Here is a 26,935-nt window from a genome sequence, read left to right on the forward strand (position 1 = left end):
ATAAGTGCAAGCAGAGTAAAAACCAGTCTTAGTATGCTTTCTAACTCCCAAATTAGATAAATTACTTTTTTAGAAATAAAACGTTTATAAAATATGTAAATATTAAAACATTAAGAAATAAAAAGTTAATAAATGCTAAAATATACTGTGGTTTTAAGTTAGTGATTAAATACCACTATTCAATCTTTTTACATTTATTAATTCAATAGGCAGATTATCATTGCTGGTTATAACAATCTTTTTAAAAATCTCCTTTTCTGAATGAGTTAGTTAATGTCTTTGTCACAGTCAAAAAATTGATCATTCACGTAAACAGGTCAAGGATATCAAAATCCTCAAAAACAAATATTAGTAAACAGTTTATTCTAACTTGTATGTTCATGTTCATGTACTTTAGATGCTAAGCAAACTACAACCAGTTTTTGTTTCTGTCTTCTTTCTGTCCCTCCTACCTTCTGCATAGTTCAGGCTTCTCTTCTAGGTTTTTGCAAAAGATTCTGACTAGGTTTCCCTAAGTGTGTTGTTTTCCCTTTGGTTAATTTTTAGAAAGACCAGCAAAATACCTTGTTTGAAACTTTTTAAATAATTTTCTGAGATATAATTGACATGATATAAATTGCATGTTTATAGTGTAAATTTGATTAGATATGACTTGTATACATCATCAAACCATCACCATAATCCTGACCGTGAACAAACTCATCACCTCTAGATATTTCCTCTTAACTTTTTGTAGTTGCTTCCTACTGCCCTCCATATCCAGGCAGTCACTCATCTGGTTGCTTTCTCTTGCTACAGATTGGGTTGCCTTTTCTAAAGTTTTATGTAAGTAGAATCATAGAGTATATACTTGTTTTTTGTTGTTCTTATGCATCTTTCACATAGCATTAATTATAATGAAGAGTTTATAACATTGGTACATTTTCCTTAATTTTGCTCTGGTGTCCTCTTTCTTTTCTACATGTCTATTTTGTGTGCCACATTGCATATGGTTTTATTTCTTCCAATCTCTTCTAGTCTGTAATAGTTCTTAAGTTTTTCCTTGTCCTTTATGATCTTGATCTTTTTGAAGAGTACTGATGAGTTACTTAGTAGAATCTATCAGATTGGGTTTATTTTCTCACAAATAAGATGAGCTTAAGTATTTTTGGAAAAAATACTGGAAAAGTAACCAAGTGATCAAATCAAAGAGTTCTAATTTCCCTTTCAGACTCAGGTTTCACTTCTAGATTTTTAAAATAAATTCCTTATAGTCTCCACAATTAAATTTCTTCTCTTCGTTTATTGTAAATATTATCCAAGGTACTTTTGTTTTTGGTTTTGAAACAGTGTAAAAACTTTATTTATTTATTTTTAAACTGTGTGTGTGTTTTTTTTTTTTAAGATTATTTATTTATTTATTCATGTGTGAGAGAGAGAGAGAGAGGCAGAGACACAGGCAGAGGGAGAAGAGGGCTCCATGCAGGGAGCCCAACATGGGACTCAGTCCCGGGTCTCCAGGATCAGGCCCTGGGCTGAAGGTGGCACTAAACCGCTGAGCCACCTGGGCTGCCCTGTATAAAAACTTTATTGAAAAGGACTTAGATTCTACATTACAACTCATTTTTAAGAAACTATCCCTTGTCAAGTTTTGGGATTCTATCAAAGAATATTTATGATTATTTAAAATCCAATTATAAATCTGTGTAAGACTGGATTTTCTTTGTATGCTTCAATTAAAACAACATGTCACAACAGACTGTAGAAGTAGATAGGAGAATCCAGCCATAGTCAGTTATATTAGACTTTTAAAGAGCATGGCAAAATAGTTCCACTGCTTATCCTTTTGGTTTAGAAATAAAGTTATTCAAAAATATTATTTATGTTAACATGAAAATTTTATTGTGATGCGAGCACTTAACATGAGATCTCTTCAAAATTTTTAAGTGTGTAGTACAATATTGTTAGCTATAGCTATGATGTACAGCAGATCTCTAGAACTTAATCATCTTGCTTAACTGAAACTTTGTCATTGAATTGGCAGCTTTCGATTCTCATCTCACATCTTCTGGTAACCACCATTTCACTCTGACACTATGAATTTAACTGTTTAGGTAAGTGGAATCAGGTATTCTTTTATAGTTTCAAGGGGTACCTTTAAGTCTGTAATCCATTTTGAATTGATTTTTGTGTATAGGATTAGATAAAGGTCCAATCTTATTCTTTTTGCGTGTGGCTGGCCGATTTTTCCAATATTTTTTTTTTTTTTTTTAAATCTACGATAGTCACACAGAGAGAGAGAGAGAGAGAGGCAGAGACACAGGCAGAGGGAGAAGCAGGCTCCATGCACCAGAAGCCCGACATGGGATTCGATCCCGGGTCTCCAGGATCGCGCCCTGGGCCAAAAAAGGCAGGCGCCAAACTGCTGTGCCACCCAGGGATCCCTCCAATATTGTTTGTTAATAAGACTATACTTTTCCCATTGTGTATACTTAGAACCCTTGTTGAAGATCAATTGACCTGCTTGTGTGGATTTATTTCTGGGCTCTCTACTCTTTCATTGGCCTGTGTCTGTCTTAATGCCATAACTATACTATTTGATTTACTGTAGTTTGGTAGAATATTTAAAAATCAAGAAGTGTGATGCCTGATGCCTCTAGCATTGTTCTTACTCATTATCAACTTGGCTGTTTGGAGCTTTCTGTGATTTCATAGGAATTTAATTTTTTTCTACTTCTGTAAAAAGTACGATTGTGATTTTGATAGTAATTGCTTTAAATTTGTAAATTGCTTTGGGTAGTATGGACATTTTAATGATATTAATCTTCCAAATCATGAACACAGGATGTCTTCCCCCTTTTTAAAAAATTTCTTCAGTATTTTGTAGTTTCAGTGTACAAGTCTTTCACCTCTACAGTTCTTTAATCCTAAGATTTTATTATTTTTGGTGGTATTTGAACTAAGATTGTTTCCCTGATTTCCTTTTCAGATAGCTCATTGTTAAGTGTATAGAAATGTAGTTGATTTTTGTATGTTGATTTTGTATTCTAAAACTTAACTGAATTCCTTTATTATCAGTTTCTTTTTAATGGATTCTTTAGAGTTTTCTTTATATAAGATCATACTCTTTGCAAATTGACAGTTTTGTTTCTTACTTTCTGACTTGGATTCCTTATATATTTTTCTCTTGCCTAATTGCTCTTGTTAGGACTTCCATACTATGTTGAATAGAGGTGATGATAGTAGGCATCCTGGACGTGTTCCTGATTTTATTTTAATTTTTTTAAAGATTTATTTATTCATTTATGATAGAGAGAGAGAGAGAGGGAGAGAGAGAGGCAGAGACGCAGGAGTAGGGAGAAGCAGGCTCCACGCCAGGAGCCCGACGTGGAAATTGATCCTGGGACTCCAGGATCGGGCCCTGCGCCAAAGGCAGGCGCCAAACTGCTGAGCCACCCAGGGATCCCCTTGTTCCTGATTTTAGAGGAGAACTTCAGTTTCTTACTGTTGGGTATGATTTAGCTATAGATCTTAAATGACCTTTTTTATGTTGAAGTATTTGGCCTTTTTTTTTTTTTTATAGTTTGAGGTTTTTCTTCTGAAAGTGTGTCGAATTTTGTCACATACTTTATCTATTGAGATGATTATGTGAATTTTATCCTTTATTCTGGTAACACAGTGTATCACATTAATTGATTCTTGTATGTTGACCCATACTAGCATCCCAAGAATATAAATCAAATTTGGTTCTTGGTGTATTTTTTTTTTTTAATGTGCTGTTGAATTCAGGATTTTTGCATCTTTATTCAGAGACAGTGACCTATGATTTTCTTTTCTAGTAGTGCCTTTGGTTTTGAATCAGTGTACTTCTTGTAGTGCCTTTGTCTGGTTTTGAAAGTGTTTCTGCTGCTTCAGTATTTTAGTAGAGTTTCGGAAGGATTGGCATTCTTCACTAAATGTTTGGTAGAATTTACCAGTGAAGTCATTTGGTCCTGGGCTTTTCTTTGTTGGGAGGTTTTTGGTCACAGATTTAATCTACATACTACTGTCTTCTCAGATTTTCTGTTTCTTGATGATTCGGTCTTGATAGGTTGTGTGTTTCTAGGAGTTTTCCTATTTTTTTTTGTTGTCCAGTTTGCTGGCATATAGTTGTTTATAGCTGTCTTTGTGATCTTTTGTATTTTTGTGGTATCAGTTGTAAGGTCTCCTTTTATATTTGAGTTGATTTTGAGTTTTTCTTAGTAAGTGTAGCTGAAGTTTTACAATTTTATCTTTTCAAAAATTTTAGTTTTTTCCCCCAGTAGTTTTACTGTTCTTTATTTCACTTATTTCTGTTCTAATCTTTATTATTTTCTTCCTTTCTGGTGATTTTGGACTTAGTTTGTTCTTTTTCTAGTTCCTTCAGGTATATAAAATTAGGTTGATCCTAGATCTTCTGTTTGAATGTAGACATTTATTGCTTATAAACTTCCTTTTTATTATGGCTTTTGCTATATCACGTAGGGTTCAGTATGTTGTATTTTAGGTTTTGTTTGTTTCAAGGTATTTTCTAGTTTCTTTTTGATTTCTTTGACCCATTTGTTGTTGTTCAAGTGTGTCTTTAATTTCCACATATTTGTGAATTTCCTTCCTTCTTTCTTTCCTCCCTTCCTTCCTTCTTTCCTTTCTTCCTTTTTTTCTCCCCTTTTGATTTTTAGTTTCATTCCATTGTAGTCAGAAAAATAGTTGGTATGATTTCAGTCTTAAATTTAAGACTTGTCTTGTGATCTAACATGTGATCTATCCTGGTGAATGTTCAGTGTACACTAAGAATGTGTATCCTGCTATTTACAGAAAGTTCTGTACATACGTGTTAGCTTTATTTGATCTATAGTGCTGTTGAGGTCTTCATTTTCTTCATAGATTTTGTTTTAGTGTTCTATCCATTCCTGGAAGTGGGATGTTAAAGTACCCTAGCACTATATTGCTGTATAGCGCTAGGGTACTTTACATTCAATTCTGTAAATGTTTGTTTTCTTTAGATGTTATGATGTTACTTCTAATAGTATCGTTTCTATATATTTATAATTGTTAGGTCTTTCTGGTGAATTTACTTTTTTATTATTATACAATGTCTTTTTCCTGTCTTGACACTTTTTGACTTAAAATCACTTTGTCTGATATAACCTTCTCTGTTCTCCTTTGATTACCATTTGCATGGAATAACTTTTTTTATCTTGTCACTTTCAGCCTATGTATGCACTTAAATCTAAAGTGATTTATCTTAAGCAAGTCTAGTGGTGATGAACTCCCTCAGCTTTTGTTTGTTTAGGAAAGATTTTATCTTTTCTTCATTTTTGAAGGATACTATTACTAATATAGTATTCTTACTTGGCAGCTTTTTTCTTTCAGCTCTGGGTATATCATCCCACACCCTTTTGCTCTGCAAGATTTATGCTGAGAAACCCACTCTTAGTCCTATGGGGTTCCTTTATACATGACAAGTTGCCTTTCCCATGTGCCTTCAAAATTCTTACTGCTTTTACTTTTGACAATTTGATTATAATTTTTCTCAGTGTGTATTTCTTTGAGTTTCTCTTCTTTAGGTTTCTTTCGGCTTCCTGGATCTGTATGTTTTATTTCCTTCCCCAGATTTGGAAATTTTAGAAGGGTTGTCTTCTAATATATGAGATAGAGAAAAGACAGACACACACACACCTTCCCTCTCCTACCCAGTTGGCCTGGCAAGAGATCCTGGTGACGTCTCAAACCTTCATGCTAGTCCAACACACTTTTTGTGTGTGTGTGTGTGTGTGGGGGGGGGGCTACCAAGAATCTAGGGTATGCTGAATCCCTTCAGTGTACTGTAACAGGTGAACCAAAGCCATTCTCCAAGTGTCCATCAGAAAAGTTGTTTTATGCTCTATCCAACTCTTTCTCTCCTCACTCTAGGAAGAAGGTAGAAGCTGTTTTTTCCCCCCATCTGCTTGCTCTGTGTTGAGTCAAGGAAGGGGCTATGGCACTGCCAGCCCAAACTCTGTCTCTGCTCTTATGACATAGTGGCTGACGAGATTATGCCAGGTTTCATCAGTGGCTCATCAAAAGGCAAGACAGTCTCTCTCCCTCCTTTTGGGCAGTCCCCAGAAAAACTGGGGCATTGGACCTGTGGGCTTTTCTCTTTCCCAAGAAGCACCTGGAGGTGGAGGGGGTAGGGTTTCTGGTAGGAGGGTGTCCCATATCTTCCTAGCAGCTTTGATGAGTCTGATTTTGTGTTCATTCAGCCTTCAAGTGCCTTTCAGTTATTAGTTTCTAGATTTCTCACCAAAGGGAATTTTTCTCTGAATTGTTGCTCAATTTTTGTAGGGGTGTGGTGGGAGGAAAGTCCAGAACTTCTTGCTGTCCCATCTTCTCATGTCACTCCTAGATACAGGTTTTTAATTTTTAATTGATATTTGAAGTACAAACAACTGATGGTTAGCGATTTTAATGTATTTAGAGTATTGCTAGTTAATGTATTTAGAATATTGTTAGCTTCTTAGAAACTTTATTTTGCTTTTAAAATTAAAAAAGAAAGTCTTAAGGGAACGGGCCTATGTAACACTTTTTCAAAAGCTAATGTAAAAGAAGCTAGCCTTAAAAACTATATTCTAGTTGGTAAATTTGCTTACTATAGGAATATACTTAGCAGTTCTAAACTACTCTGTGCATACAGTAGAGTTGAACAAAGAACTAAGTCACTTGTATGAAGTAACCAAAAAAAGCTACAAGTAAGGGAGAAGATTAGAGGAAATCATATTGTGCTTGATTATACTCCAGTATTTCTATATATAAATATATACATATATATGTGGAAAGAAATATAGAGACGTAATATGTTCATATATAGGTGAGTATAAGTTTTTATGTTTCCTACTATGTTTACTGAGAGGACCTAGAAGCCGTGACACCCTACTAGCAACAAACATCTTGTTTCCAGATCTTGTTTTTTAAATACCATTCTCTAATAAAAATGGAACAGGGATCCCTGGAAAAATGGCTGCTTCTAGGACAATGGCAGGGAAAGTACAAGATGACCCTTTGGAGCTTCTTAAACTACCAGAAAGTGGATGTCTAGTTGTTCTAGCACCATTTGATGAAAACACCATGTGTTCTCCATTTTATTATCTTTGTCAAAGGTCACTTGACTATATTTTTGTGAGTCTGTTTTTGGTGCTCTCTATTCTGTTCTGTTGATGTGTTTTCTGTTCTCCGGCCAGTACCACATTGTCTTCATTACTGTATCTTTATAAGAGATCTTGAAGTAGTATCAAGTCTTTCAACTTAGTTCGTCTCCTTCAGTATTGAGTCAGCCATTCTGGGTCTTTTGTGTGTCCATTTAAGCTTTAGTCAGCCTGTTGCTATCTCTAAAATAACTTGCTGTGATTTTGATTTGAATTGTGTTGAATCTGTAGTAAATTGTAAGAACTAACATCTTGACAGTATTGAATCTTCCCATCCATGAACTTGATATATCCCTCCATTTATTTAATTCATTTTAAATTTTGTTCATTAAAGTTTTGTAGTTTTCCTCGTGTAGATCTTGGACATATTCTATTAGTTTTATGACTAAATATTTTTTTTGGTTACTAGTACAAATGCTATTGTCTGTTTAATTTCCAATTCTGTTTATTCAGGACTGTTTAATAAAACACTTGATTTTTATACGAACACATCCTATAACGTTACTAATAATTATTACCATGTTATTTTGTTGGTGGTTCCTTTGGATTTCTATATAAGCAGTAATGTATATATATACACAAAGGAAGTTGTACTTTTTTTTCTATGCTGTTTTATTTCTTTTTCTTGTCTTAGTATATTAGCAAGGACTTTCAGTGTGATTTTTGAAAAGGAGTGTTGAGAAGGGAGTGTCTTTACCTTGTTCTTGAGTTTACCAAGAAAGCTTCTAGTTTCTTACCAGTGAGTATGATGTTAGTTACCGGTTCATTGTAGGTAGTATTCTTTGTCGGATTGAAGAAGTTCCCCTTATTCTTAGCTTACTGAGAGTTTTTATCATGAATGGATGCTCAATTTTATTAAGTTCTTTTTCTGCATCTATTGGTATGATCATGTGGTTTTTCTTCTTTAACTTGTTGATGTGTAATGGATTACATTAATTGATTTTTGCATGTTGATCCAGCCTTGAATACTGGAATAAATTCCATGTGGTTGTAGTGTATAAATCTTTTTTTTTTTTGTATAAATCTTTTTTTTTTTGTATAAATCTTTTTAAACATTGTTGGATTAGGTTTGCTAGTATTTTGAGAATTTTTACAGCTACGTTTATGAGAACTGTTGGTCTGCTGTTTAATATTTTTGTAATGTTTTTGTCTAGTTTTAGTATTTGACTGATGCTGACCTCAGAAAGAGGTAGTAATCTCTCCACTTCTGTCTTCTGGAATATTTTGTAGAGAATTTGTGTAATTTCTTCCTAAACATTTGATAGAATTCACTAGTGAACCCATCTGGGCCTGTGTCTGTTTTTGAAGGTTACTAGTTATCAATTTAATAGCTTATATAGATACAGTCCTTTTCAGATTGTCTTTCCTTTTGGTTCTTTTTAGATAATCTGTTTGGGCTAATTAGGGCTGTAACTTACATTGTTATCTTCTATAAACATTTAGAAGTATTAAAAGATTTTCAGAGTACTCTAAGATAAGCTGTCTTAAATTTGTATATATTTTTGTGAGATACTAATAAAATAAACCTCTTTCCTTTCAGCCTAGTGTGTTAATCGTAACCTACAAGGAACCTGAAAAATCATCTTCTCAGTTTGGATCCTACAAACAAGCTGAGTGGAGGCCAGATAGTACCATGATAGCTGTGTCAGTAAGTAGAGTTTTCAATTTTAATAGTGTTTTCTTATGAAATCATTATGTTGCATTTAAGTTTGATTCTTTTAGATGACTTCATTTCAGTCTTTTCTCACCCATGAGTATTTATCTTCTGTGATAGGAATTGCTATACTGATTCTTCTATTCAGGGTACTCTTACTATATTCTTTGGTGATTCTTCTCTTTCTTCCTTTTTAATATAGTGCTTATATACTTTTCTCTTTATTTTTCTCGCTTTCCTGTTTTGTCCTTGAAGTCTAATCCGTGGTTTTAAGGCTTTCATCTTTATTTACATGGGGGTACTCCCGAATTTACATTTTAAGGCCTGCCTTTTTTTTTTTTTTTTTTAATTTATTCATGAGAGAGACAGAGAGAGAGAGGCAGAGACATAGGCAGAGGGAGAAGCAAGTTCCATGCAGGGAACCCGATGTGGGACTTGATCCCAGATCTCCGGGATCATGTCCTGGGCCAAAGGTGGCACTAAACCGCTGAGCCACCGGGGCTGCTCGCTGCCTTCCTTTGGGGTGGATGTCTCACAAAAATGATAACATTTATGTTTTTATGTCACTAAATTCTCATATCCATTTGGATCTATTTCTGCATTTCTCCTCTATTCCATTAATGTGCCGAGATCTGGTCAGTTTTATCTTTTCAATCTATGTTTTGTCATTGTCATTTTTTAGACTGTCATTATCACCTAATTTGAAATAGCAGTCATAATATAGTTAACATTTATTGAGTATCTCTTAAGTAAGTACTGTTATAACCACTACACATGGATTGTCTTATTTAATTTTTAAACTGACACTTTGAATTCCATACTGTTATTCTTCATAATGGATGGTGTTATATTGAAGAGCTGAGGAAGTAAGTTTTTTTTTTTTTTTTTAAGATTTTATTTATTTGTTCATGAGAGACACAGAGAGGGGCAGAGACATAGGGAGAGGGAGAGGTAGGCTCCCTGTGGGGAGCTCAGGATCCCAGGATCATGTCCTGGGGTGAAGGTAGATGGTCAACCACTGAGCCACCCAGGTCCCCTGAGGAAGCATGTTTTATCCAAGTTATATAGATGGTGTATTTTGGAGAGAAGGGATTAAATTAGGTATTTAGATTCCATGTAATGTAAAGACATAACTTGTAAAGTGCTTTGCTTTATTGCCCTTTGCAGTTACTGCATATTTTGCAAATTGAAGATTTGGTAATTTGGTAATTTTCAGTTTTTCACACTTTTTCATTATTATATTTATTTTGGTGATTTATGATCAGTGATTTTTGATGTTACTATTGATATTGTTTTAGGGTGCCACAAACAGTGCCCATGTGAGATATGAGATAGCAAACTAAAAAAATGTTGGGTGTGTTCTGACTGCTCCACTGCCTCGCTCTTTCCCTTTCTCCTTCCCTTTCTCCTTCCCAATGTCCTGAGTAACAACTATATTGGAATTAGGACAATTTATAACCCTGCAGTAGTCTCTTCAACAGAAAGGATAAGCTGCATGCCTCTCACTTTCAATCAAAAGCTAGAAATGATTAAAGTTTATTGAGGAAGCCGTGTTGAAAGCTGAAGCCTATTTTGCCGGTAAGTAGCCAAGTTGTAAATGTGAAGGAAAAGCTCCTGAAGGAGATTAACAGTGCTACTGCAGTGAACAACGAATGATAGGGAAGTGAATTAGCTTTATTGCCGTTAATGGGGAACGTTCGGTGGATAAAAGGTCAAACCAACCACAACATTCCCTTCAGCCAAAGCCTCACCCAGAGCAAGGCCCTGACTCACTCTCTTCAGTCCCGTGAAGGCTGAGAGAGGAGAGGAAGCTGCAGGAGAAAGGTCTGAAGCCAGTAGAGACTGGTTCATGAGGTCTAAGGAAGGAAACTGTGTCCATGGCATGAAGGTGCCAGGCGATGCAGCAGGTGATCCAGAAGATCTAGCTGAGATCATTAACGAAGGTGGCTACACTGACCAACCGATTGTCAGTGTGGGTGAAAGAGCCTGCCATGGGAAGCAGATATCATCTAGGACTTGTGTGGTTAGAGAGGAGTAGTCAGTGCCTGGCTTCGGAGCTTCCAAGGACTGGCTGATTGTGTTGTGGGGGCTAAAGCAGTTGGGCACTTTTAAGTTGTAGCAGGTGCTTATTGATCATTTCTCAAATCCTAGGGCCCTTAGGAATTCTGGTAAATCTACTCTGCGTGTGCTCTATAAATGGAACAGCAGAGCCCAGAGGATAGCACATCTGTTTACACCATGATTTACTGAAAAACTTTTTTAAGATTGTATTTAGTTTAGACAGACTGTGAATAGGCGAGGGGCAGAGGGAGAGGCAAGAGAGGATCTCAGGCAGGCTCCACGCTGAGCATGGAGCCCAGTGTGGAGCTCAGTCAGTCTCACCACCCTGAGATCATAACCTGAGCCAAAATCAAGAGTCGGCCACTTTACTGACTAAATCACCCAGACGTCCCAGTTTACTAAATGTTTTAAGCCCACTTTAGAGACCTGCTTAGGAAAAAAAAATCCCTTTCACATCATCCATCACTTATTGAATATGTACCCGATTTTACAACAGTTCTGATGGAGTTGGACAACGAGATTTATGTTGTTTTCATGCCTGCTAACACATCCATTCTGCAGCCCATGGATCAAGGAATCCTTTCAACTTTCAAGTATTTTTTTATTTTAAAAATTAATTATATTTATTTTTTGTTGGAGTATAACATACAGCGTTATATTTGTTTCATGTATACAGGTGTACAGTGTAATGATTCAGCAATTCTGTACATTACTCAGTGCTCATTATGATAAGTATGCTCTTCATCTCCTTTATCTGTTTCACCCATTGTTCCCACTCACCTCCCCTTTGGCAACCACCAATTGGTTCTCTATATTTAAGAGTCTTTGTCTCTTTTAAAAAATTTCTTATTCAAGTCTTCTTATTTAAGAAGTACATTTCATAGGACTGTACCTGCCATACATAGTGATGCCTCTAATAGATCTGGGAAAAGTTAGTTGAAAACCTTCTGGGAAGGATTCACCATCTTAGATGCCATGAAGAACATTCATGATTCATGGGGAGAGATCAGAATATCAGCATTATTAGGAGTTTGGAAGAAGTTGATTCCAGTCTCCCTAGATGACTTAGAGGGATGCAAGATTGCAGGAGTGGTGGAAACAGCAAGAGAACCAGAATTAGAAATAGAGCCTGAAGATGGGACAGAACACCTGTGATCTCAGGATACAACTTGAACAGAAGAAGAGTTGCTGCTGCTGAATGAGCAAAGATAATGGTTTCTTGAGGTGGGATCTACTCGTGGTGAAGCTGCTGTGAAGACTGTTGAAATAACAACAGAGGATTTAGAATAGTGCATCAGTTCGGTTGATAGAGCAGTGACTGGCTTTGAGAGGATTGACTCCCAATTTTGAAAGAAGTTTTGTGGATGAAAGCTATCAAACAGCATTGCTGCAGAGAAAATTTCATGAAAGGAAGAGTCATTTAATGCAACGAACTTCATTGTTGTTTTAAGAAGTGGCCACAGCCACTGAAACCTTCAGCAACCCTCACCTGCGAAAGATTTTGAGTTGCAGAAGGCTCAGATGATAGCATTGGTTAGGAATCAAGTATTTTTTTAACTAAGGTGTGTACGTTGCATTTAAAAATGCTCTCACACACCTAAAAAACTACAGTATAGTGTAAAAATAACTTTTATATTTGCTGGAAAACCAAAAAATTCATCTGGTTTTGTTTATTGTGAAATTTGCTTTACTGAGATATTCTAGAACAGAAGCTTCAGTGTCTCCTCTCACAAGTGTGCCTATATGCTTTGCTTTCACATTAACTTACCTCTCTGCTCTCTGTCCTTTTTTTAATCTGTACTAGGTAATGCTGACCAAGTTAATCATCAGAAAATGGTTCACATGATCAAAATATTGGGTAGTTCCTCACTTCTGCAGACTACCAACTACATACTAAATCTACCTTCCTGCCTGTTTTTATAAGGACAATGATTTAAGTATAGTTCAGTGTATTTAAATTATTAAAAAATAGAGAAGTACTTTTGACTTCTGGAGATTATATGAATTTCACTTTTTTAACTCTGAAGTGTAATTATCATACAGTGTTATATTATTTTCAGGTGTAAAATAATTATTCAACAGTTCTCAGTGTTCATCAAGAAAAGAGTACTCTCAAAGGGTACTCTTATTCCCTTTATCTATTTCGCTCATCCTCCCCACCCACCTCCTCTGTGGCAATCACCAGTTCTTTGTATTTTGGAGTCTGGTTCTTTGTCTTTTTTTTCTTTGTACATTGTTTTGTTTCTTAAATTTACATGTGAGTGAAATTATAAGGTAGGTGTCCTTTTCTGACCAACTTGTTTCAGTTGTCATTATACTCTCTAGCTCCATCCATATTATATATGGCAAGAATTCAGTCATTTTTATGGCTGATTAATATTCCATTGCATATATATGTACACCACTACTTCTTTATCCTTTCATTTAGGGATGGATACGTGAGTTTGGCTCTTGTAAATAATGGTTTAGTAAACATAGGGTGCATATATCTTTTCAAATAAGTGTTTTCGTATTCTTTGGATAAATACCCAGAAGTGTGGAATTACTGGAACAGATGGGATTTCTATTTTTAATTTTTTAAAGTACCACCATTCTACTTTCCACAGTACCTGCAACAATTTGCATTCCCACCAACAGTGAATGACAGTTCCTTTTTCTCCATATCCTCACTAACAGTTATTTCTTGTGTTTTTGTTTTTACCAAAGGCTCAGGTGACACATGATATTTCATGAAATGGCCTCAGTTGGGATGCCTGGGTGGCTCAGCAGTTGAACGTCTGTCTGCCTTTGGCTCAGGTCATGATCCCAGAGTCTGGGATAGAAACCTGCATTGGACTCCTTGCAGGGAGCCTGGTTCTCCCCCCGACCGCCGCCCCCCCCCCCTCCCCCCCCCGTGTCTCTAATGAATAAATAAATAAAGTCTTAAAAAAAAAAAGAGATAGGAGCTTTTGTGTTTTTGATTCTAGCTATTCTGACAGGTGTAAAGTGATGCCTCATTATGGTTTTGATTTGCATTTCCCTGATGATGAGTGATGTTGAGCATCTTTTCATATGTCTGTTGGCTATCTGTATGTCTTTGGAAAAAATGACTGTGAAGGTCCTCTGCCCATTTTTAATTGGATTATTTGGGGTTTTTTTGTTGTTGAGTTGTATAAGTTCTTTATGTATTTTGAATACTAATCCCTCATATATATTATTTGGAAATGTCTTCTCTCATTCAATGGGTGGCCTTTTTGTTTGCTAGTTTCCTTCCCTGTGCAAAAAGCCTTTTATGTTGTTGTTGTTTAGCTTCTATAGTTTAATTTTGCTTTTATTTCCTTTGTCAGAGAAGACAATCTAGAGAAATTATTGGCCAAACTCAAAAGAAATTACTGTCTCTGTTTTTCTCTAGGAATTTTATGATTTTAGGTCTCACATTTAGGTCTTTAATCCATTCTGGGTTTAGGTTTGTGTTTAGTGTAAGAAAGTAGTTCAGTTTCATTCTTCTGTATCTTGCTGTCCAGTTTTCCCAGCATTATTTGCTGAAGAGATTATCTTTTCTCCATTGTATGTTCTTCCTTTTTTATAAATTGACCATATAATTATTGGTTTATTTCTGGGCTCTTTCTTCTGTTGTTCAGTGTGTTTATGTGCCTGTACCATACCATTTTGATTACTAAAGCTTCATTGTATATCTTGAATTCTGGGATTGCGATACTTCTAGATTTGTTCCTCTTTTTCAAGATGACTTTAGCTATTTGGGTTCTTTTGCAGTTCCATACAAATTCTGGGATAATTTTTTCTAGATCTGGGAAAACAATAGTTGATACTTTGGTAAGGATTGCATTAAATCTATAGATTACTTTGGGTAGCATGGACATTTTAACAGTATTGGTTTTTCTAATCCATGAGCATGGAGTTATCTTCCCGTTTGTTTATGTCACCTTCAGTTTCTTTCATTAGTGTTTTGTAGTTTTCTGAGTCCAGATCTTTGACCTACTTGGTTTGTTAGATATTTTATTCTTTTTAGTGCAATTGTAAATGGGATTGTCTTCTAAATGTCTTTTTCTCCTATATCATTATTAATGTGTAGAAATGAAATAAATTTCTGTATATTTAGTATCATAACTTTACTGAATTCATTTATCAGTTCTAGTAGTATTTTGGTGAAATCTTGAGGATTTTCTATATATAGTATCATTTCATCTGCAAATAGTAAAAGTTTTACTTTATTAATTTGGATTTTTTTTTGGTTTAATTGGTGTGGCTAGGTCTTTGATTACTATATTGAATAAAAGTGATGTGTGTGGACATTTTTGTCTTTGGCTTATTATGTTGAGGTATGTTTACCCTAAAATTTCTTTGTTGAGAGTTTTTGTCTTGAATGGATGTGGTACTTTGTTAGAAGCCTTTTTTCTGCATCTCTTGAGATGATCATATGAGTTTTGTCCTTTCTTTTGTTAATGTGATATATCATGTTGATTTATTTGGGCATATTAAACTATTTTTTTTTCCCCTGGAATAAATCCCACTTGATTGTGGTGAATTATTTTTTAATGTATTGTTGTATGCAGTTTGCCAGTATTTTGCTGAAGATTTTTGCATTTATGTTCATCAGAGATAGTGGTTTGTAATTTCCTTTCCTTGTAATGTTTTTTATCTGTTTTTTATATTAGGGTAATGCTGGCCTCATAGAGTAAGTCTGGAAGCTTTCCTTTCCTTTTTTTTTTTTTTGAAATAGTATGAGAATAGGTATTAATTCTTCTTTAACTGTTTAGGCAGAGCTTATCAGAGAAGCTATCTGGATTTTTGTTTGTTGGGAGTTTTTTGATTGCTAGTTCAGTTTCTTTGCTAGTAATTGATCTTTTCAAATTTTCTATTTTGACCTGATTTCACTTTGAAGGGTTATAGGTTTCTAGGGACATATCCCTTTCTTCTAGGTTTTCTAATTTGCTGGCATGTAATTTTTTATCATATTCTCTTGTAATCCTTTGTATTTCTGTGGTGTCAGTTGTTAATTTTAGTTATCTGATTTTAGTTATCTGAATCCTCTCTTATTTTGATGAGTCTGGTTGAAGGTTTGTCAGTTTTGTTCATCTCTTCAGAGAACCAGCTCCTGGTTTCATTGAACTGCCCTACTGTGTGTGTGTGTGCGCGCCTATGTTTAGTCTCTTTTTTGTATTTCTGCTCTAATTTTTAGTATTTGTTTCCTTCTACTGGTTTTGGGTTTTCTTTGTTCTTTTCCTATCTCCTATGCCTGTGGGGTTAGTTTTAAGTTTTTCATATTTCTTGTGTTAGGCTTGTATTGCTATAATCTTCCCTCTTAGAACAGCTTTTACTGCATCCCATGGATTTTTGAACTCTTTATCTTCAATTTTGTTTGTTTCTATGTAGGTTTTGATTTCCTCTTGGACCCATTTGATATTAAAGTAGCATGTTATTTAGCCTCCACGTATTTGTGTTCTTTTTAGATTTTTTTTCTTGTGATTGACTTTTAGTTTTATTCCCTTATGGTCAGAAAGGATGCCTGATATTATTTCAGTCTTTTTTTAAATTTATCGAGATTTGGTGAATAGATCGCGTGTATGAAAAGAATGTTTAGTCTTTTGTTTTGGATTGAACATTCTGAGTATGTTTTTTAGGTCCACATAGCCCAATGTGTTATTCAAAGTCATTGTTTCCTTGTTGATTTTTCTGCCTTGGGTGATCTATTTTTGACATAAGTGGGGTGTTAAAGTCTTCTGCTATTAACATATTACTGTCAATTTTTTCCTTTATGTCTGCTACTAGTTGATTTATGTATTCAGGTGCTCCCACATTAGGTGCATAAATATTTAAAATTGTTGCATGCTCCTATTGGATTGTTCCTTTATCATTTTGTAGTGTCCTTTGTTTTGTTATATTCTTGGTTTTAAGTCTATTTTTTCAGATATAAGTATTGGTACCGCAGCCTTCTTTTTGCTTCTGTTTGCATGTAATTGTTTTTCCATCTCTTGTCTCTGAATATGCATGTATCTTTAGGTCTGAAATAAGTTGTCTTTAGGCAACATAAAGATGGGTCTTGCTTTTTTTTAATCCATTCAATCCATCAGTATCTTTTGATTAAAATACTAATCCATTTTCACTTAAAGTAATTATCCATAGATAGGTACTTATTGCCATCTGTTACTTGTTTTTTTTTTTTTTTTTTTTTTTCATCTGTTACTTGTTTTAATGGTTGTTTTTGTAGTTCTTCTCTTGCTCTTTTATCTTGTAGTTTGGTGTACTTCACTAGTCATATGCTTTGATTCCTTTCTCTTTATTTTTTTGTGTGTCTGTTACAGGTTTTTGATTTGTGGTTACAATTAGGTTCATTTGTAGCATCTTATGCAGATAACAGTCTATATTAAGTTGATGTTCAGTTAAATTGAACTCATTCTAAAAGCACTAAATTTTTACTTCCATGCATGTTTTATGTATACGATATCATACTTCATATCATTTTATTTTGTGTATTCCTTGACTGAGTTATATAGGTATAATTGCTTTTGTGCTTTAATCTCTGTGATTAATCTACTACTTTAATTATGTTTGTATTTACCTGTGGAAGTTTTTCCTTTCATAATTTTCTTACTGTTGATTATTGCCTTTTCACTCAAAGAATTCCCTTTAACATTTCTTATAAAGCTGGCTTACTGGTGATAAAGTCCTGTAACTTTTGTTGGTTTGGGAAACTCTCTCTCCTTCTATTCTGAATGATAACCTTTCTGAGTAGATTATTCTCAGTTCCACATTTATTTTTCTTTTCAGTACTTTTAATATATCATGCCACTGTCTTCTGGTCTGCAAAGTTTCTACTGAAAAACCAGGGACATTTTCAGCTCTTTCTTTCTTCCTTTCCCTTTCCCTTTTCGTTTCCCTTTCCCTTTCTTTTTCCTTTCCCTCCCTCCCACCCACCCACCCACAGAGAGAGGCAGAGATGCAGGCAGAGGGAGAAGAAGCAGACTCCATCAGGAGCCTGATGTGGGACTCCGATCCTGGAACTCCGGGACCGTGTCCTGAGTCGAAGGCAGACGCTCAACCACTGAGCCATCCAGGCATCCTCAGCTGTTATTTCTTTAGATAAATTTTCTGCCCCTTTTTCTATCTTTATTCCTTCTGGGATCCTTCTAAATTACATGCTAATATGCTCGATGATGTCACTGATTTCCCTTTACACACTTTCGTTTTTATTATTATTATTATTATTATTATTATTTACTTTTTGCTGTTCATCTGGGTTGCTTTCCATTATTCAGGACTCCAGGTCACTGATGGGTTCTTTTGCTTCCTCTAATCTATTCATTCCTTCTAAGGTTTTTTCTTCTCTTTTCTTTTTTTTCTTTCCTTTTCTTTTTGGTAAGCCCTCTAGGGTATTTTTAATTTCAGTTATTGATCATCTCTGATGATGGTTCTTTATATTTTCTGTCCCTTTGTTGAAGGTCTCACAGAGAACTTCCATTGTTAAGTACAGTGAGTATGTTTATGATCATCACTTTGAATTCTTTATCAGGCAGATTGCTTATTTCGATTTCATGTAGCTCTTTTGGCGTGGTTTTGTCCTATTCTTTCATTTGGCATGTACTCTGTTTTCTCCTCATATTGTCTGTGTTTGTTTCTATGTATTAGTGAAGTCATCTAGGTCTCCTCATCTTGAAAGTAGTGGCCTTAGAAGAGACCTTTTGGTGCCTGGTAACACAATGTCCTGTTTTTCAGAACCACCAGGCATTTCACAGATGTTTCCTTTGTGGGTACACTGGGCAAGGTTTGGTCCCTGTGCTGTTAAAGGGCCATCCTGGGGCTGCTGTGGGCTTGTAGTTGGGTTGTAGCGCAGGCAAGATACTTGTCGTCAGGCCATCTGCAGGGTCTGCAGTCACACCAATCTACAGAGTGCTCTCCCTGTATTGTCTCTGAGAGACTTTCTTTTGTGGGCAAGGCCTGCAGTCAAACTAGGTGTCTGCCCTTAGTCCATCTATTGGGGTTGTAATCCCACTGGTGTATGTGATTATATTCCGTTCTCTCCATGACACTCATCACTTTAGAGTGGTGCTGGTCCCTGCTGGATGGTTTGCAGGGCATATCTTGGCAGGTGCTGTGGTGGGTTGGATGGGGCTGGATGTGTACTGTTAGCAAGGTAGGTGATGAGGATTCACGCTTGATTATTGCTAGTGTCAGGTTATCTAAACCGGGGTGGGGGATAGAGAAATGGTACCCACCAGCTCTTTTATTCTTAGATAGGTCTCCTGAACATCCCTGTCCTTTAGTGCATGTTCTGAGATTAGTAAATAAATAAATACGAGATTAGTAAATAAATACACTTCATGTATACCCCAGGCTCTTTTCAAACTGCTGCTTCTGTTCTGTTTCTCCTTCAGCTTGTTATGTTGGCTCTTTAAGGGGACTCCGTTTCCTGTTGCCCTCCACCTTTTCCAGGCTAAGTCTGTGATTTTTAAAGTACCTGGAGTTAAGCTTGCTGGTTTCCAAACCAAATGTTTTGGAGACTCATCTTCCTTGAGCAGCTCTTCTCTGCCTGGGGTTCATGGTGTGGGGTCTGATTCTCTGCCTTCTCCATGCTTGTGGTGTCCCTCCCATTTGTGGTGAGTCTCCCTAGGAGTTTGGTTCTCAATGGAGTCTCTGCCCCTCCTTCCCTTTTTGATGTGTCCTTTGATTAACTGCAGAAAGTCTGTTCTGCCAATATACAGGTTGTTTTCTTTTCTCTTTCTTTGTTTCCTTCTCTCTCTCTTTTTCTTCATCCTTTTTTCTGAGATTCTTCCTCTTCCTCTTTTCAGAGAGAGAGAGAACGAGCCTGAGGGAGGGGAGTAGTAATGAGCAGAGGAAGAATGAGAGAGAGAATCCTAAATGCAGAGCCTGACGGGGGCTGGATCCTAAGACCCTGAGATCATGACCTGAGCGGAAACCAAGAGTTGTGCCCTTAATGGACTGAGCCACTCAGGTTGCCCCCAGGTCGTTTTCTGAGTTAATTGCACTGATGTGGCTGTTATCTAGGTGTATCTTCCGATGTGAATTTTAAATTTCATTGTTCATAAATAATGTTGGCGTATGAAAATGCTAATTTATTTACATAATTTCTATGGCTGCTTTCAAGCTACATTAGCTGAGTCAAGTAGTCCTTACAGTGTCCATATGTGGTGCTCTATATCTTCCTTTTTCTGCTTGGTGCACTGTAAATTATAGTAACACAATTTATAGATCAGATGTTTCATATGACACACATACTGCTATATTGTGACATTCAGTATAGTTTTTATTACTAGTGCATACCTATCATGTCAAAAGAACAAAAGAAGAGAAAATTAGGTTTTGAATATCATGCTTCTAAAATACATTGGAATGTGGATTAATTTATTATTGGATGGGAAATTATTGTCTTAATTATGCAGTGACCCTATAACAAAGCCAAAAGAATATAATAAAAGTTGATATTATCCAGCTTAGTATTTATCACAGTATTCCCAACTCGCTGAAATTAATAGAAAAATTAGAATATTTAAAACAGAATAATAATTGAAAAATAAAAAATGGAAATGAAGGTACAACCAAAGTAAGTGTAGCTGTTTTTTGATGAATTGAGGAATGCTACAGTACTGCTCAGTTTTTTTATTTTTATTATTTTATTTTTTTTAATTTATTTTTATTTTTTACTGCTCAGTTTATTTTATTTGAATAGGCAGTATAGATTGTGAGATGACTGAGAATTACTCCCTGTGAATAACTTGTATGGGAGAACATCAGGTGAGAAGATTTTAAAGAAGTTAAAACTAATTAGAGAAAATGCTAATCAGTACAAGCTGAAGTAAAGTCCACTAGGGTGTGTTTTTGTATTTTAACTGATAGTGACCGAGATCAGTTACTGAGACACAGACACGTGGAGCAGAAAAGGCTTAGTTGACAGTTTACAAAGCTCTCGGACACATGGAAGTTTTGAATGCTTATGGCCATTTTAAATCGTTAGAAATAGGAGCTAGAGACCCTTGCCCAGTTCCATGGGTGTTTGATATCTTAGCAGTCATTGGTAAAGGTTTATTGTGGATTTTTTTACGTTGGGGCTGATACTGAAATTTTTTGAACTTGAACTACCTCAGCCACTTACCAGACACTGAATGATCTGGCAAATGACTTTTTCAGATTTGGTAATGTTTACACGTGAACTCAGTCAAAACTACAAAGCAGTGCTTAAATGCGAGGTTTATATGTGGTCAGGTCATTTTGGTGATCACTGCTGTCGTTTGAATCACAAGTAATGTCAAGCTGCTTTTTCTATTTCCCCTGCTGTTAAAAACTAAAAAAATAAGATCTGTATTTCCAACAAAAATTAGCAGTAGATATATTTTCTGAGCTCATACCCAGTTCCAATAGCATGTTTCAGAACTTGATGAAATTGCAAAGGAAATGTCCATATTTCACAATCCGTTTAATTGTGCACGAGGAGTACTTTAATCCAGCCTTCAATTGGAGATGATTAATCTATCATGTTAAAAGGCAAACATCAGGAGAAGAATCTAGTAGAGTTGTAGTCTTCCCTACCAGTAATGACTATATTCTGTTAAAATCATTTGTTCATGGATTGATAATCAGTATTTGGCACTGCTTATGTGAAAAGACATTTCAAATAGAATATGTAAGATCTCATTACAGGCCAGCATTAATAGAAGAAACTTTACAATCTGTTTCGATGAGAGGGAATACTAACTTTAAACATCTGTTAAAAATGTTATCCCCATAAAATTTTATTGAAATTTGAGCTCAGTTTTCATTATCATTATGGTTAGAATTTTTAACAGTAAAATTTATGAGAATTTGTTTTCTCTCTGTATTAATTTTCTCTTTTGTTTTTCTGTATATATGATGCTTCGAAATCTTGAGGACTTGTGGACTCTGAAGAAACTGTCCCTCCCAAGGCCAGGCAATTTCTAGAGATAGTAAAGGACTTCCTATTAATGTACTTTTCATATGCAGACCAAACAGTACATGGCTTGTACCCCCAAACATCATTTTATGGAGCTCTTACACTCTGGGCCACTATTCCCCTGCCCTCATTACCCCCAGACCAGGAACACATAACTAGAGACAGCCCCTATACCCTAGTAAAGAGGAAATAGCCTGTTAGCTTTATTTATAGAGGAGAAATATTTTCACATTAATTTATTAACCCTTTGTACTGTACTAAGTATTAAGAAAAAAGAAAAAATTATTACTGTCTTCAATTTGGAGAGAGAAAATGCATATATGGAAGAGAAGATAAAACCATCTATTTTTTGGCTATTGAGAATCCTGTTATTATTTCACATAGGTATTGCTTACAGTCTTTTTTTTTTTTTTTTTTTTTTTTTTTCTTTTAAGATTTTATTTTGGGACACTTGGGTGGCTCAGTGGTTGAGCGTTTGCCTTTGCCTCTGCAGTTCTGGGATCGAGTCCCGCATTGGGCTCCTGCATGGAAGCCTGCTTCTCCTCCCTCTGCTTGTGTCTCTGCCTCTCTGTCTCTCATGAATAAATAAATAAAATCTTTTTTAAAAATATTTATTTATTTATGATAGTCACAGAGAGAGAGAGAGAGAGAGAGGTAGAGACACAGGCAGAGGGAGAAGCAGGCTCCATGCACCGGGAGCCTGACGTGGGATTCGATCCCGGGTCTCCAGGATCGTGCCCTGGGCCAAAGGCAGGCGCTAAACCGCTGTGCCACCCAGGGATCCCAATAAATAAAAGCTTTAAAAAAAAAAAGATTTTATTTTTAAGTAAGCTCTACACCCAACATGGGACTTGAACCCCCAATCTCAAGATCAAGAGTTGCATGCTCTACTGACTGAGCCAAGTAGGTACCCCTAGCTTACAGTCTTTATCTGCAACTTTGTGGAGATGTAATTTTAGTTGTTATAGTGTGGCTTATGTTAAATATACTGAGTAAATGCTGACGTGATACAAGTGATTTATCACGTTTATTTGTACAATTTAAAACATGAATTAATGTTTTAGCTTATGAATCTTAAAATACATAAAGGATTATATGTGGAGTTTTTGAAAAATAAACTTTAATTTTTAGGTTCATAGCAAACCTGAGGGGAAGGCACAGAGATTTTTATAACTCCTCTCCCAGCACATGCAATAACTCTCCTCATTATCAACATCCCCCACCAGACTGGTACATTTGTTAAACTGATGAATGTTCATTCACACATCATGATCCCCTGGAGTCCATAGTGTTCATTATGGTGCACTCTTGGTGTTGTACATTCTGTGGGTTTGGACAAATGTATAATGAAAGGTATCCACTATATATATATATATATATATATATATATATATATATACACACACACACACACACACACACACACACACACATAGAGAGAGAGAGAGAATTATATATATATATATATATTTTTTTTTTTAAGATTTTATTTTATTGATTGATGAGAGACACACACACAGAGAAATAGAGACACAGAGGGAGAAGCAGGCTCCATGCAGGGAGCCCAACGTGGGACTCATCCCAGGTTTCTAGGATCAGGCCCTGGGCCGAAGGTGGCGCTGAGCCACCCGGGCTGCCCAGTACTAATCTTTTTTATGGTCTTCCTAATTTTCCCTTTTCCAGAATGTCCTATAGTTGGAATCATACAGTATTGTAGCCTTTTCACATTGGCTTCTTTCATTTAGGTTCTTCCATGTCTTCATGGTGTGATACCTCATTTTTTTTAGCACTGAATAATATGTTCTTGTTTGGATGGACCACAGTTTTTTTTATCCATTAACCTGCTGAAGAACATCTTGGTTGCATCCAAGTTTTGTCAGTTATGAATAAAGCTGCTTGTAAACATGTTTGCTGGCTTTTGTGTGTATGTATGTCTTTAGCTCCTTTGGATAAATACCAAGTGTGATTGTATGGTAAGACTATGTTTAGTTTTGCAGGATCCTGCCAAATTGTCTTACGTGGTGGCCGTGCCATTTTGTACTTCTGTTTGCAGTGAGTGAGAGTCCCTATTCTGTGTCCTTATCAACTTTAGGTGTTACTAATGTTTTGGATTTTGGCTTTTCTAATAGGTGTATGGTGATATTTCATTGTTTTAATTTGCTTTTTCCTGATTATGTTATGATATGGGGTACCTTTTCATATGTTTATTTACCATCTGTGTATTTTGATGAGGTGTTAGGGTGTTGGGCCCAGTTTTTAATTGAGTGATTTTCTTATTGTTGAACTTTTTGAGTTCCTTATTTTGGATACCAGTCATTTCTCACATCTTTTGTTAGTACTTTCTTCCAGTTCGTGGCTTGTCTTTCTATTCTTCTGATTGGTCTTTGGTAGAGCACACATTTTTAACTTTAATGAAGTCCAGCTTATCTCTTTTTTCTTTTGTATTATGCCTTTCATATTGTATCTAAACGTTATTGCCTAACTCAAGGTCATTTAGATTTTCTGTTATCTTCTAGGAGTTTTAAAGTTTTTGGATTTTTAAAAAGTGTTAATTTTTAAGCTTTAAGGGTGATACATGTTTGATGAGGAAAACCTAAGAAACGCAAGAAAAGAATCCCCAATAATACTACCATTCACAGATAATCATTAATTTTTATTTATATCCATATATCTTTTTATGGATATTTTCAGATACTCATACTTAATACCACTTAAAATTTGAAAGCTATTGGTCTATTTATCTTTAAAAACAAAGTAATATTACTACAGGTGACTGCAAATGTCACTAGTTGTTGGGAAGCATATTTGATAAATCTGTGAGTTTCAGAGGATTATCTAAAACATTCTTTATACAAAGCTATTATACAGCTTTGTAACTTGCTTTTTTGACATATGAACATTGTCTCACTTCAACATTTTTCTGTAACTTGATTTTGAATGCCTGTATAGGATTATAACTTACAGATGAGTGGATTTTTAAGTTCTTAAATAGGTGTAAGACATTCATAATTTACACCCAAAATTGAAATCTTAATTACACATTCCTTTGCAATTTGGTTTTTTTTTTCACTTAGTATATTATGACTGTTCTTCCATATTAATATAAATACTTCTAACTTGTTGATTTTAGTATCTGTATAATATATCACAGTGTGGAAGTTTCATATTTACTATTTTTGTTTAAGATTTTATTTATTCATGAGAGACACACAGAGAGAGAGAGGCAGAGACACAGGCAGAGGAGAAGCAGGCTCCACAGAGGGAGCCCGATGCAGCACTCGATCCTGGGACTCCAGGATCATGCCCTGGGCTAAAGGCAGGTGCCAAACCACTGAGCCACTCAGGTGTCCCTACTATTCTTTTTTGATGGACTTTTGGCAACTACAAGCAGTGCTACAGTAAACGTTATTATACATACATCTGTTTTTGTATTGGTACATTTATTTCTTTAGGGAAGTTTCTTCTATGTAGCAATATTGCTGAGTCAAAGGTTATATCTTTATTTTTTTAAATAAATGTTGCCAAGCTATTTTTCAGCAAAATTGTTTTCCTTCCGGAGGTACTCTTAAGTGTTCATAAGACTGATTTCTGTTTTCCTGAATTTACATCTAAATTAGATTGGTAAAAAATGGTCTTTTAATTTTAATTTCCATTTGTTTCATTAGTGAGATTCAGCATCTCTTCATGTCTGAATTGACCCTTTGCCATTCTATTTCTGCAAGTTGCCTGTGTTTGTCCATTTTTTAAACCTAGAATATTCCATGTCCATTTGCCTGTTCTCTTCACCATAGCTCCAGGTCCCAAGAGCATTTTCTGCACATGGTAGGCATTCATACATTAAATAAATAATATCTGAACATTCCATTTTTTAACCACAGTAAAAGATATCCTGTCTAGCTGTGGGATTCTTGGATTTGGGATTCTTTTTTTTCTAGCTATGAACTATTGTTCCAATGCCTTATAGTTTTTGGTGTTAGCGGTGAGAAGTCTAGGGCTAATCTGTTCTCCCTCCTTCGTAGGCAACCTCATCATCTTTTTCTCTATATGATTTTTCTCTTTATGAGTAAAATTCAGTAGTTTCTGCTTGTTATCTGTAGATATGTCCTTTTTCATTAAACAGTCTCCCTCTGTCCCCTCCCCTCCACCTCATAGGCTAATCTGTTCTCCCTCCTTCGTAGGCAACCTCATCATCTTTTTCTCTATATGATTTTTCTCTTTATGAGTAAAATTCAGTAGTTTCTGCTTGTTATCTGTGGATATGTCCTTTTTCATTAAACAGTCTCCCTCTGTCCCCTCCCCTCCACCTTCATATCAAGCCTGAATCTCAGCTGTAGTGTTTTTGCAACTAGGAAAATTTTCTTGTATTATTATCTGAATAAATTTCAATTTGAGTTTGTTCTTCACGCCTCATTTCTCAGTGGTGATTTTATCTCTTTGTGTTTTGTATCATGAAGTTGTTTCCTTTTGATCTTCTGGAGTAAAAGGTTCAGCTCCCATAAAGGATTATTCTTTATCGTTTATTCTTTATATTTGTCTGATTTTCCTAGTAGGAAATGTTTAGCTCTGAAAAGTCTTATTTATATTCTCATAGTACCTCCTGAAAGCCCTTAATTTTTTCCCCATAATTCGCTTGCATTCTTCTCTCTCATCTGTGTGGCTCATTAGTAGGATCCATATATTTTAGCTGTTTCATTTGTTACTGAGCTTCCAGTATAAACGGTACTTTCTTGTGTTCCATCAGCTACCACAGAGGTCCGGCTTTCATGTGGGCCTCTTGGACAATGCAGACTCCAGCTGTTGGCAAAAGTGGCAGTTTGCAGACACAGACAAGCTCATAAAGTCTTGTCCTCAGTTGAGGCTTAGGATGAGTCTCCCCTACTCTCAGGTGGTCTCTCTTTGGGTAAAAGCTGAAGGCTTTTCCAGACCAGGAGGTGCAGGGACAGTTGAGTTCACTGTTGCAGCATCTGCCTTGCACCTCGTGCAGTCATCAGGGTTGCGTGGACAACCCTGTGTTCACTTCCAGGATTAGTCACACTTGGCCTTTTCCTTGGGGTTCTGCTTTTTAAGTTAGAAGACTTTGAAACCCCAGGTCTTTGCCCAGTGCCTCAAGGAGTAAAG

At 35.8% G+C, this 26,935-nt stretch overlaps 1 protein-coding gene across 5 annotated transcripts in view; it reads left to right on the plus strand.

Moving 5' to 3' along the window:
- RIC1 (RIC1 partner of RAB6A GEF complex) overlaps window positions 1-26,935 on the plus strand; it is a 144,960-nt gene that overhangs the window by 24,196 nt on the left and 93,829 nt on the right. For 4 of the 5 annotated variants that reach the window (XM_077909624.1, XM_077909614.1, XM_077909608.1 and 1 more), the window contains one exon: window positions 8,719-8,826. The exons of the other annotated variant lie outside the window; for it this stretch is intronic. In XM_077909624.1, the coding sequence (XP_077765750.1) occupies window positions 8,719-8,826 (108 nt within the window). Of the gene's footprint in view, window positions 1-8,718; window positions 8,827-26,935 lie in introns of those variants that run through there. 5 annotated transcript variants of the gene reach the window in all.

Source organism: Canis aureus, chromosome 1, assembly GCF_053574225.1.
Source record: "Canis aureus isolate CA01 chromosome 1, VMU_Caureus_v.1.0, whole genome shotgun sequence".
NCBI lineage: Eukaryota > Metazoa > Chordata > Mammalia > Carnivora > Canidae > Canis > Canis aureus.